At 33.1% G+C, this 13366-nt stretch overlaps 2 protein-coding genes and 1 long non-coding RNA gene across 8 annotated transcripts; all 3 read left to right on the top strand.

Annotated features, from left to right (window-relative positions):
* The first annotated feature begins 3183 nt into the window (after nucleotides 1-3183).
* On the top strand, nucleotides 3184-9680 carry LOC7461492 (probable inactive histone-lysine N-methyltransferase SUVR2). Of its 6 annotated transcripts, XM_024594659.2 has the most exons (11): nucleotides 3185-3360; nucleotides 3597-3786; nucleotides 3873-3899; nucleotides 3984-4518; nucleotides 4740-4951; nucleotides 5156-5968; nucleotides 6896-7170; nucleotides 7422-7488; nucleotides 7590-7640; nucleotides 8053-8149; nucleotides 9057-9680. In XM_024594659.2, the coding sequence occupies exons 2-11, from the start codon at nucleotides 3604-3606 to the stop codon at nucleotides 9077-9079; spliced, it is 2283 nt and encodes a 760-aa protein (XP_024450427.1). In that variant the 5' UTR covers nucleotides 3185-3360; nucleotides 3597-3603; the 3' UTR covers nucleotides 9080-9680. The 6 variants fall into 6 exon arrangements, 3 of the variants coding, with proteins under 3 accessions (XP_024450426.1, XP_024450427.1, XP_002301851.2); XR_008058450.1 differs by having other exon boundaries at nucleotides 3184-3360; nucleotides 4740-5968; nucleotides 7590-7756; XR_002980144.2 differs by having other exon boundaries at nucleotides 3184-3360; nucleotides 4740-5968; nucleotides 7590-7756; nucleotides 8053-8146.
* On the top strand, nucleotides 8156-8598 carry LOC112326511 (uncharacterized). The gene is made up of 2 exons (XR_002980146.1): nucleotides 8156-8328; nucleotides 8359-8598. It is a non-coding gene; the product is annotated as an uncharacterized LOC112326511 (long non-coding RNA).
* On the top strand, nucleotides 9209-12281 carry LOC7461495 (60S ribosomal protein L23). Its single transcript, XM_002301816.3, has 5 exons — nucleotides 9209-9357; nucleotides 10606-10720; nucleotides 10809-11093; nucleotides 11176-11217; nucleotides 12043-12281. Exons 2-5 carry the CDS (start codon nucleotides 10708-10710, stop codon nucleotides 12123-12125), a joined length of 423 nt encoding a protein of 140 aa, XP_002301852.1. The 5' UTR covers nucleotides 9209-9357; nucleotides 10606-10707; the 3' UTR covers nucleotides 12126-12281.
* The last annotated feature ends 1085 nt before the right edge of the window (nucleotides 12282-13366 follow it).

The following is a 13366-nucleotide window of genomic DNA, read 5'->3' on the forward strand; positions in this document are numbered from 1 at the left end:
TTTGCCTTGCTATAGTGTTTCCTCACATGTTTTTTTATTGATTTTTTTTTTAAATTGTCTTTATCGAATTTATTTTTTTCATACTGAGCTGGTTGAAAATTTAACTTTGCAGTTTTTTTTCTTTAAAACATCGTTGATTGCTACAATGTTTTCCCACATGATTTTTTTTGTTATGATTTTTTTTAAAATTGTCTTTATCGATTTTATTGTTTTTAATATTGAGCTGGTTGAAAATTACAACTACAGATTTCCTTATGAAATACTATAGATTGCTATAGTTTTTCCCTGCATGATTCTTTTTTCCTTTCGTTTTTTTGTGATATTTTCTAAAATTTTCTTTGTTGATTTTATTTTGTTAATATTGAGCTGGTTTATAATTACAATTGTATATTTCCTCACAAAACACCATAAATTGCTACGATATTTTCCTAAATGATTTTAATATTGAGCTGATTGAGAATTGAGCTTTAACTTCACCCACATGTTTTTTTTGCTTTTTTTTTCCCAAAATTGTCTTCTTCTTCTTTTCATTTTTTTTTCTGTTTTTTTTTTTTTCAGAATTGTGTTTGTTGATTTTATTTTTTTAATATTGAGTTGGTTGAGAATTTAGCTTTATAGTTTTTTTCTTTAAAGCATTGTGGATTGCTACAGTATTTCCCCACATGGTTTTTTTTTATGATTTTTTTTCTAGAATTGTCTTTGTCGATTTTATTTTTTTCATATTGAGCTGGTTGAGAATTTAGTTTCGTAGTTTTTTTCTTTAAAACACCTTGGAGTGTGGATTGTTACAGTGTTCCCCCACATAATTTTTTCTAAAATTATCTTTCTCGATTTTATTATTTTTAATATTGAACTGGTTGAGAATTGCAACTTTAGATTTCCTCATGAAACACTATAGATTTCTACAATGTTTCCCTGCTTTGTTTTTTTTCCTTTCATCTTTTTTTTATGATTTTTATCAAAATTATCTTTGTTGATTTTATTTTTTAATATTAAGCTGGTTAAGAATTCAGCTTTGTAGTTTTTTCCTTAAAAATATTATAGATTGCAACAATTTTTCTCCATATAATTTTTTCCACAAATCCATGACAACGCACAAGCATGCCACAAGCCCGCGGCATCGCGCGGGCATGACATCTAGTTAATTATTATCCATTGTTGTATTCAATATTAAAAATAATTAGTTTGTATTTTTGATATAATTAAAAATAATTATTATCCCATGGCATCGCGCGGGCATTTAATATTAATGTATTTTTAATTTAAATAATAATATATGACTTAATCAGGTGTGCTAGGACATTTATGTATTTTTCTTTTGGTTTTTCGGGTGATTATTGAATTGAAGGAGGGGTTGTTGCGTCTTTTACCAGTCATATATTGTTATTTAAATTATTAAACTAGAGGCGTGCGGGGCTCTAAAGAATTTATGGCATCTCATGCAGCTAAGATATGTGGCCAAATGGTGGCTTCCAAGGTAGCGATAAAATCCTTGAATCCTCTCAGCGGTGCCTCCATGACTAGGCGACGCGTATTTCTTCTCCGCCTCTAGTTTGTTATCAACAACCATTTCTTTTTTCTCTCATTTTCTCTCTTTACCTAGGGAAACGTGTTGTCCGTGAAAAAAATTAGTGCAACCTTTTAATTATTTTTGTCTTCATATTTGATATCTAGTCTTTTAATTAGTATTGTTTTATTTGAAATAATTCATCCTAGTGATTTTTTTTTATCTTTGAAATTTGGTCCTTACAAAATTCAATGCATCCCTTCAATTACTTGTTTTTTCTATTCATATTTCAACCCTAGTCTTTTGATTAGTATTTTTCTTATTTAAAATAATTTATAAAATTAGATTGTGTTTTAATTTCACCTCGTGGATTTTTTCCATATGTTTAATTTGGTCTCCATTCTTTTAATTATATTTATTGTATTTAAAATGATTTATATAATTAGTTTGTTTTTTTATTTTATTCTCCTTGGGTTTTCCCCTATTGAATCTTTAAACTTTAATTTTTTTTTTCTAGTTTGATTGTATTTTATAATGTCATCATTCAACATTTTTGTTTTGTGTTGAACTTCTTGATTAAGTCGGGTAAAGAGTTCAACAGATTACGAACTTGAGATATTAATTTGTGGTTATGATGTTCTCCCGGGGTTTGTTTAGTTTTTTTCATTCATTTTTTAATATTTTTTTTGTTTCATCATCCAATATTTTTTCCACTTTTGATGAGATTTTTCTGACTTTTTAAAAGTAACACGAATTGCATCGAGGTTTTTTTTCTTTTTTCTTTTCTAAATCTACCTCTTTTAAAAGGAAATCTTTTAAATTATAATATATTAATTTATTTTATCATTCAATATTAAATTGACATGTTATTGCCTCGGTTTTGTTTTTGTGCTCTTTATTAGATCTTGTTATCTTAAAAATATTTTTTAATTAAATTAATTTATCTAAACCTTAAACATTAAAACTTGTTTTATATTGAGGTTTGAGGGATTGATTTGGGTCTAGAAGGTTGACTTGGATTTGCTTCGTTTCCCCTCATTTTTTTAATTTTTTTTTGTTTCATCTTCGTATTGTTTTCTGAGTTTCCCCATACTTTTTATAGGTTTTTCCATTTGTTTTGAAAAAAATATGTGTTACCAAGATTTTTTTTTCATGCGTTGTCCAATTTATTTATTTTATGAGAATTTTTACTTTTGAATTAAATATAAGCATCGAATGTTTTTCGTGCTTTGTTTCAATTTCATTTAAAAATTAGGCCCGGTCTAAACCTTGAATCTTCTGGATCACGTGTCAACCCTTTAGGTCAATTATATCTTTAAAACAATGTATTTTAATTTTAATTTTGATTTTTTTCAAAATAATTCCTCACTTTCTTGGTTTTTATTTCTGTTTTGGATGCCAAAGAAATTTTTAGTCCCGCCCTTCAATTCAATATTTGATAATATTTGAGATTTTGACGTTTTTGATTTTTAATTTTTATTGCTTGTTTTTTTATTAAATTTTAATTTGTTTTCAATTTCATCACTCAATTATGCTAATATTGTTTTTGATTTTATCTTTTATTATTTTGATTATTAGAAATTAATAATTATTTTTTGTTGAGTTTTTTTTAATTATATAGAGTCATTAATGATTTTTTTTAAATACTCTTGCACCCCTTTTTTCACGCTTTAAAAAAATTGATCCGCCCGCAACGAACACTGGCAAGCTACCTAGTGAATCACTAATATCCATTTTACATTTCTGCTTTCCTGTTTCAAAAACACCAAAACGCAAAGCAGCCACTATCTCCACTCTCTCCTCTCCGAATGAGCTAGGGTTTATCGTTTTTCGTATTCCGTTTCCATAATCAGGTACATTGCTGTCACCTTACCTCACCAATCAATCAATAATGCTCGCCGTCTTCTTGATCATCATCGTTTGAGGAATTCGATGATCGTTAAATTTTGGGGATTTTTTTTTTGTTTTTACACTAATTAAATTGGCTATTCCTTGGTATCTGCATGTGCATTTGAGTTTTAGATCAAATTAGGAAAAAGAAACCTAATTAGAAATGTAATTATTGAGTTTTTCTTGCGATTTTTTTTAGGTATCCGATGGCTCCTAACCCGAGAGTGGTGAACGCGTTCAGGGCGATGAGAGCGATTGGAATAACAGAGAAGCAAGTTAAGCCTGTATTGAAGAAGATGCTGAAGCTCTATGACAAAAATTGGGAGCTTATAGAGGAGGAAAATTATAGAGCTCTTGCGGATGCTATCTTTGAAGAGGAGGAGGCTAAGGTGCATTTCTTTTATTTATTTATTCTCTGTTTTTTTGTTTTATTTTAATATTGTGACTGTGTGTTTGATATTTGTTTCGAATTCAGGTTCCGGAAGAGAAGGATGAGGCTGCTGTGAGTGATTTATTTGTTTTGCTGGTAATGTTGTGTTGTTTGCCTGTATCTTCTGAAGTGGATATTGGCTGTTTTGGTTTGCAGGAGGGGACTTTGGAGGAAGAAACTTTGGCATCTAGTGAACCTGAGTTGCCATTAAAGCGGCTGCGAAGAGGGCAAGATGGGCAAGTTTCTGGATCTCCTAGTGACATTGAGGCTGGATTGGGTGGAAGCCCTTTTAAGAAGAGTAAAGTTGAGGGGAAGGGACTGGCTGGTGAAACATCGGAGCAGCAGTCATCGGACATGAGAATTTCACAACCGAAGCCAATTGCAATTTGGAGTCCTAATAGAAACACAAGTTCACAAACTGTTTCTCCTCGTCGTTTGGCAGTGCTGGAACACTCTAAGCAGCGTTCCAACGAGGGAAAAGATCCTTTATTATCCGAGGCTACTGCACAACAGAAAAGACCTAATTTAAAAGGATCGTCACAAGCAGTTCACCTTAAAGACCCCATAGTTCAGCAAGGCATTGTTCTTTCACCCAAACAAAAAATGCCTCTTATCAGGCCTAAAGATGAGCCATTTACTGATGATGTGCCTTTTGATAACGCACCACAACCTATCGCAATAATCCGACCAGGTAAATTGATTCAATCATTGGGGCAAAGGAATCGGGGAGTGTTGTTTGTAACCATAAATGATGAAGTTTTTTTTTTCTCTCTAAGTTTTTATTTTGAATATCAAAATTGCAATTAATGTCTTTCTTATTATTTTGTTTCTTCTTATGTAAAGGATTTTAATGTCGACATGGCAATTAGTGCTTTTCCTGTGGGCTGATTTTGGTTTCTTCAACCTTCACAGATTGTGCAAGTAAAGAACAATATTTTAATCAGAGAGTTTCTTCACTCAAACAGCATCGACAAGAACGTCCAGCATCCCAAGTATTAGCTGGTGAAGGTAGGGAAGAGAACCTTCCAGTCCCATCAAGTCTGACAAGAGACAGCCGTGAACTTGCAACCATTCCAGAGGAAGCTCAGGCTAACTTAGAGATCGCCACCTCAGCAATGGGAGAGGTGAAGATTTCTCTGAGCTGCAACTCTTTGCTTGGAAGACCAAATTTTCATATGCCTAGCCAAGATGAACTTCTGAAATCAATGCAGGAGAAATGTCTCCGATCTTACAAAATCATCGATCCAAACTTTTCTGTCATGCAAATACTGAAAGATATGTGTGAATGCTTCTTGGACTTGGCAACTGATTCCTCTCATGAATCGCAGGAAAGGATATTGAATGTAACTCCAGCTCTTGATCTATTGAAGAAATCTGCTGGTGTTGGTGCCATTAAACAAAATGACCGTATACAAGCCTATTTTGCAAACAGATCAGTTGATGCCTGTTGCTTTGATGGGATGGCCGCTCTTCAAATTCCAAGACCACTACAACTTTCGAATGGCTTGGAGGTCATGCAGTCAAGTGAAGAGGTTATTGTGAATGGGTGTTCTGGAAGTGGCAAAGAAAAGGAATTTGAAGATGCTGAGTATGGTAGTTTGATTGTGGTTCCACAGCATCAATTGACTGCTGATGAGTTTAGGTTCCTTAATTACCATTCTGACATTACCAAGGGAGAAGAAATGTTTGAGATTCCATGGTCGAATGAAGTAAACAGCGAGTTTCCCCCAGTTTTTAACTACATACCCCGAAATTTGATTTTTCAAAATGCATATGTCAACTTCTCTCTCTCACAAATCAGGGCTGAAAATTGTTGCTCGGCTTGTATTGGTAATTGTTTGTCGTCATCTACGCCTTGTGTTTGCTCCAGCGACAGTGAGCATGGTTTTGCATATACTTTAGAAGGCCTTGTCAAAGAGGACTTCTTAGAAGATTGTATCTCTCTAACTCGGAATCCTCAAAGACAATTTCTTTTTTACTGTAGAGATTGCCCACTGGAAAGATCAAAAAATGATGAGATGTTGGAACCATGCAAGGGTCACTTGAAGAGGAAATATATTAAAGAATGTTGGAGCAAATGTGGCTGCCACAAACAGTGTGGAAATAGAGTCGTGCAGCGAGGTATAATGTGCAAGTTGCAGGTATGAGTAGAATATGCTACTGCATTTTTCGCCAGCTAGTTATTATGGCATGGGCTTTGCACGTGGGAAATTTATATTATTATGAAAAAGTTAAGGTTTAGTTTAAGAATAATTAATCAAATTATGCTAATTATGATTGGAAAAAAATTATTTGAAACATTTTTCCAGTTTTAGCTAAACCTACATGTTGTTGACCTTTTATTTTAAATTTTTTATGGAATAATAAAATAGTTCATTATCCCTATTAATTAATTAAACAACTAAAATCATATCCTTGAAAAAAAAAGGGGCTCAAATCTACTCGATTCCTTTTAGTAGCATTTTTTTTTTGTATATTTTTTATTTTTCTCTAGCTATGGTTTATCTAGCTATGAAATTTTTTTGTATTATTATTTGGTTTGCTAGGGTTTTGCACAACACACTATTAGTTTAAATATGGAAGGGCAATAAAGTTTAGTAAAGTTTAATATAGATAAATTATTTAATGGACATGTTATTGTTTAAAAAGACAAAGTAAATACATGAATTAGTAAAATTTGTTTAGTTATAACAGGTTGTATTAGCTAGGTAACTACAAGGTAGTTTTTGTTTTTAAAGAAACAAACAGCAATCTTGTTGAGTGAGTATTTTGTTAGTCTTATAGTTTAGTTAAAAATTGAATGCCATCACAAAAAGATAGAAGTGTAATAGAGGTCATAAAATCATAAGTAAATAAATAAAGGGTATGTAATTCTTCACATGAGAAAAAGATTAATGGTATTTTAGTCAAATCAAGTGTTTCAACAGAGTTCATACTTATATATACAATTATTGATTTATGGTTCCTAATATAAGAAATACGATCATATAAATTGTTCCTTGAGTATTCTTTACGATGTCTTGTTTTTTCACAATTTTTTCTCATTGCTAATTTTTTGTGTGCGTCAGGTTTTCTTTACTCCTGAAGGAAAGGGGTGGGGTCTCAGAACTCTAGAATTGCTACCAAAAGGTACATTTGTATGTGAGTATGTAGGGGAGATCCTAACCAACAAGGAGTTCTACGAGAGGAAGATGCAAAGGGCAACTAGCAACAAAACTGAAAAGCATGCCTATCCAGCTGTACTTGATGCAGATTGGTGCTTGAAAGGAGTTGTAAATGATGAAGAAGCTCTGTGCTTGGATGCGACATTTTATGGAAATGTTGCTAGGTTTATCAACCACAGGTAAGACTGTATATCTGATGCATATTGCTTTGAGCAGTTGATCTCCCATAGACTTTTTTTCTTTCTTTTCTTTTTGAACTTTTCAGTTGGTTTTCCTTATTTCACATGCACCGGAAAAATTCTTAATTTCTATCAGAAAAAGAAAAGAGAAAAATGATGATATGAAGTTTCAGCCCTACATAAGTAATCTTCCCTGTGCTGGTGATCAGAGAGTTGATGCATTCTGATAAATGTTCTTTTGTTTTTGTTAGATGTCTCGATGCTAACATGATCGAGATCCCGGTGAAGATTGAGACCCCTGATCATCATTATTATCATGTATGGATGCTTCATTTGGATTCTTATTACCATGTATATATTGAACATACAATTATATTCTCAATGACAGTACTTCTCTCATAGGATTAATTTTCATGCAGCTTGCTTTCTTCACGACTAGAGAAGTGAATGCTTCGGAAGAGTTAACCTGGGTGAGCAATGTCACTCGAGTTTATGAATTTTTTCCATGTTTTTGCTTAGTTATGTAAGCATCGTTGCTCTGATGCTTTCCAATGAGGAGGCATGGTTGACATTACACTGTTTTACGGTAAGTTATATTGTGTTGCAACATTGTAGTCGTTGTTTGTGAGAAATAATATCAGTTCCTTTACTGCTGCTGAAATTACAAAGATGGTATGTCTAAATGTTTGTTTTCTTTAGTGATCGAGAGCTTTATTTATTGTAGCTATGACATTTGCAATTGGAAATTCTATATACTACTTGTTTTTGTTATACTTAGTTAGCAGTTCACATCATGCCGTGTTCCATGCTCTTCAATTTTAAATTTTTTATCATGTGCAATCTTTCTATGGTTTTAAAAATTGGTGTCTGACATGTCTGCAGGATTATGGCATTGATTTTGATGATACTGATCAACCTGTGGAGTTATTCCATTGCCGATGTGGCAGCAAGTTCTGCAGGAACATGAAACGTTCAAGTAGTAAGCTTATTCTAAATCTTTTTGAGGCATGAGTTGAGCAATGTGAACTATTTTGACCTCTTTACTTTTTAGTGATATTGAGATGCAATCTCCGAGCATGTGCCCTTTTGACGTCTCCAAGCTTTCCTTGGAAGCTGTATTGTTCGTTATGTTTATGATAAAAAACCTATGGTTTTCAGGTCTCAAGGATAGCCTATTATGGTTTTCAGGTCTCAAGGATAGCCTATTATGGTTTTCAGGTCTCAAGGATAGCCTAGTAATAGGCGCTGGTGTTTGGTCATATGTCTTTGAGTTGGCAATTAATTTTAGTTTAGATAGTGATGCAGGTTTTTTCAAACCATTCACTGATCACATATGGTGTTCGCATTTGAGATTTCTTAGGGATATATTTAGCTGATATTTTCCAGGATGGAATAGCACTTCTATTAGAATTTTATTTTTTCCTTCAATTTTACTTTTGTATCTCTTCTTCCTTCTTAATCAAAATTCGTTTTGTTCTCCAACCAGAATATTTTTAAAGTGGCTTCTGCTCCTCTTGCTTTCCCATATATGCTGTTGTCAGTTAATGAACACGTGGATTGAAGTTATCAAAAGAAATTATTATTGTTAAGAACTCTGATGTCCCATACATCCTCAACATTATATTTCAGAGAGGTGTGTGTCGGTGATGTCCACATATCTTGGCAGCCCGATAATATACATCCTAGATTTTCTAGTTTCAAATAATTTCTTTTGCATGGCTTATTTGCCCTATTTCCTGTAATATTCTCCTATCAAGACTCAGGTTTGGGGAGCACAGAGTGCTGATATTTGGATGACTTTTTTCTTGTGATCCTGTTGCTTCCCGCCTTCTGTTCTTTTGGTATTCCTTTTCCTTCTAATGATATCACCTTTTGCACTGGGGCAGGATCTAATTCAGCAGCAAGATGATTGGGAGCGCGGATGACGAGACTGCTGATATTTTGTTAGAATCCCATCCATGACAAGGGAAGAAAGCTTTCAAGTGGACTTGCTTAATTTTTCTTGGTCCTACTGTAATCTTGTCAAAGTCATGTAATTATTTTGTTAAGTGAAGTGGTTTATCAGCAGCGGCCTTATAAATCTGGTTTTGGTTGCACAGATTGCATGATCTACCGTCTCTACCGTGGATTATGCATCTAAATCCTGGACATTTTGCTGCATTTTGGAGGAAGGGGGCCCTATGTCAGGTGTTTCCTGTGGATCTTTTTTTAGTTTTGCTGAAGTGTTTCTGTGGTGCAGGGGCAACAAAAACTGGGTCATGTATGTTGGTTGGTGTCTATTCCTATTATTGTACAGGTTTATGGCTGTCTTTGTAATCTGCTTTATCTGCTTTTGACTGCTTCCCGTCGATGTTGGGCAGCACGGTTTGGCCACCGGCTGCTATTTGGGTGGGCAGAAGATGCCATTCAGCGCAGCATGGCTTGTTTTTGCACAAGCTGCTGCTATTTGGCCTTGGCATCTACTCTGCTATTTGGAGTGAATTATATTTTAGTTCCTTAGTTTATCAAAACATTTTAATTAATCCTAATAATTTTAGAAGCTACTAGATTAGGCACGCTCGCTCAGCGCAGCGGGTCGGATTAGACTTTTTTCAACCTGAAATAAAAAGTTCAGTGGAATTAGAAAAAAAATTAATTTTTAAAAAAAACATAAAAAAAATCTAGCCAACCTGGTTAAATATTTTGAACTTGTGACCTGAAAAGTTAATAAAATTCTAATTAATAAAATATAAAGAGATGAAATTGAAAAGACAAGTTTGAATAAAAATGATTAAAAACAAAAAAATGTAAATAAAAAAAGTAAAGACCATGAACTAAAATATTAGAGGGATACAATTGAAAAACAAATAAATTAAAAGGGTAATGTTAAATATAGAGGGATGTAATTGAAAAAGAAAATTTAATTTTATTAACAGAATATTTTAAAAAATAACAATAAAAAGTTGAGAATTAAAAAAGTGAAAAAAAATCGAAGGAGAGTTAAATTAAAAGAAAACTAAATCTAAAAGAAAAATCATTCAAAGGGTTGCTTCGAAAATAGCTCCTGGAACTGAATTAAAAAACTATAAATATTATACAAGTTTAATTAAATTTAACAATATTAAAATTTATTAATTATTTATCAGGTAATAATTTTGAATACCCATTCCTAGCCTAAAATATTAACCATTAAATTAAATTAAATCAAATAAAATACTATTCCAGTAAATTACATATATACCGGTTGTTTTATTGTGTTTTTGCTGTTGCTAGAGGATTTAGTTTATTTATTTATAATTTTTATGTAATTATCATCCTTTAAGCAATTATTTATTAGTTTTGATACTATCAGGATTAGTTTCTTTATTTTTATAAACTACAATTACTAAATTGTAACTAACTCCTTTTATTGGTTGGATCAAAACGGCGTCGGTTGCAAATATTGCAAAACCCTAGGAGGCCTAGAAACTCAGTGATATATAATAGATAGAGCGTTGCAATTTATTGCTGAAGGGGGAAAGGCGGGTGCGCAGACGGAAGCGAAGAAGGCGATAAAAAATGTCGAAGCGAGGTAAAGCCACTGACCCTACCTTCTCCGAGTAATGTAACGACACGTCAATCACACCAAACGCTCTAACCTATTTCTCTTCTGTTTTCAGGAAGGGGAGGATCGGCCGGAAACAAGTTCCGCATGTCGCTGGGTCTTCCGGTGGCGGCGACGGTGAACTGCGCTGACAACACTGGAGCGAAGAATCTCTATATCATATCAGTGAAAGGAATCAAAGGTCGCCTCAACCGTTTGCCGTCGGCTTGCGTCGGAGACATGGTGATGGCTACAGTGAAGAAAGGAAAACCTGATCTCAGGAAGAAGGTGATGCCTGCTGTCATTGTTAGGCAGAGAAAGCCTTGGCGCAGAAAGGACGGTGTTTTCATGTATTTTGAAGGTTTGTTTAGTAATTTTCCTTTCAATTTTGATTTTCAGATTTTAAAACCATATATATATAAATTTATTTGTTGCGTTTGCAGATAATGCTGGTGTTATTGTCAATCCCAAGGGAGAAATGAAAGGTGAAATTATTTCTTAAACTTCATCTGTGTTAAGTTTGGTGCGTTTTAGCTTGTAATTGGGTTACAAATCTCCATTTATTGTAGCTGATGAGTGATCTTGCTGTGGTGAAACTTGTTGTGGTTTGCTTGAGATATAATTAAGTAGCTTGTGGTTTTGAGATCTTCTATGAATGTAATGGGTTGCGTTTTCCCTGAATTTTGATTTTCGGGAAAGGCTAAGGTTCTCTCATATTTAGCCCTTGATGAGTTTGAAAATCCCACTACTCGGTGATGTTGACTTCCCATTTGTTATGATTCCCATCTGATGGCTTGGAAGCACGTGCTCATGTAAGCTCGAGTTTATAGCAGTCTAACCCATATTTTTTAGGCCCCAATTATGAAAGCATTTGGATGATTATGGTCCCTTCACCCATTTATTGAACACAACTCTCTGGGGACAAGGACTTTTTTTGCAGTTTTTTGATCATTAATGGTTACCTTAGATTTGAATTGTTTTTTGCTCTCTGTTAACAAGGGAGGGTGGTATATGATTGTTGATTAGCATAAGGCATTTTAGATGTGGTTTTGGAGTTTTTGTAGGTTTGTTTGTTTAGTTTCCAAGAATTAATATGTTGTCAAATGTCGTATAATGATGGTTTTATGTTCGAAGAGCGAATTATTACCAATCTCAATATTTTTTTGGAACGTGTTGTTTGCTTGGGCCCGGCTGTTGTTTTTGATACCCTCATGAGAATCATAAGTGGGGATTCGGGGTTCATCTAGTTTTTGCCGTAATATTTCTGCAATGGTTCATGTTGCTGATTGTTGTTGTTTTGCTGCTTGTAGGATCCGCCATCACTGGACCCATCGGCAAGGAATGTGCTGATTTGTGGCCAAGAATTGCCAGTGCTGCCAATGCCATCGTCTGAATGGAGATTGGTTTTTGATAGTTCGTGGCTTCAGAACTTGATGCTGTCTTCAGAATGTTATTACCTTTATGTTCAGACAGAATTAAATGGAATGGAGGACCTTCATGAGCCCTGTCTATGTTTTTGATAAATTGCAGATGTTTAAGTTTTGAGCCCTGTCTATTTCTCCTCTCAATTCTCTTTTGTCCCATCAAGATCGTTAGAGAGATGAACAAATGGATGACAAGGAGGGAGTGAGAATCGTTCTTGTTTTAGGATTGCATTACATTCATGTCATGGGTGATGCTGTCATCACTGTTGCAGTACGTCTGATATTGGACTCCCAAATTTTTTCTCTCTCAAATTGCATTTAACATTTAACTTGTTTGAATGTTTTTTTATTTAGAAATATATTAAAATAATATATTTTTTATTTTTTAAAAATTATTTTTATATCAATGTATTAAAATGATTTCAAAATACTAAAAAAATATTTAATTTAAAATAAAAAAATTTAATATTTTTTAAAATGTTTTTAAAACATAAAAGCAAATAAGGCATGTATATAATTTACGATTTTCGAAGCACCTTTTCTGCATGAAATGCACGCCCGTGAGAGTGTGCCACTGGATGAGTTCATTGTGTTAATATTAAAATAAAATAAAATATAACAAGTAAAAATCACAAAAACATACTCTAAAAAGTAAAGAGGATGATCGTATTTTATTTTTTTAAAATTGAGAATATATTAAAATAATTTATATTTTTATTTTTAAAATGAGCTTATAAAAAACATAAAAAAAATCAATGTTAGACTTCTAACGGTGCCATGTAATGTCAACGAACTTGTTTATTATTATATTTTAAAAGCGTATTTAAAGAAAAATTAAAATTGTTTTTATTTTTTTAAATTTTAAAACATATTTTTTTTTATGTAAGCTTTCAATGAAGGTTTGTAGTACTTCATTGAAGTGTAGGAGCATTTTTTAAAACATTTTGAAAACATCTGTTTGCAGTGAGGAAAGGACACCACTTGCGGGCCTTTCTACCTTTCACATTTTTGGATCTCGTGCTGTGCATGGTGCCCAGTGGTGCTTCACAGGTATGTAATAGAAGGTAGCGATTCCTGTTTATATTATAACCAAAATATTTTTTTAAAAATTAATGTGTATTAAATGATATTTTTTAAAATATTAAAATTATGATGTATTAGATGGAAAACTGATACGTATTTGGCTAAATAAATAAAATTTCTTATACAC

This window comes from Populus trichocarpa, chromosome 2, assembly GCF_000002775.5.
Source record: "Populus trichocarpa isolate Nisqually-1 chromosome 2, P.trichocarpa_v4.1, whole genome shotgun sequence".
NCBI lineage: Eukaryota > Viridiplantae > Streptophyta > Magnoliopsida > Malpighiales > Salicaceae > Populus > Populus trichocarpa.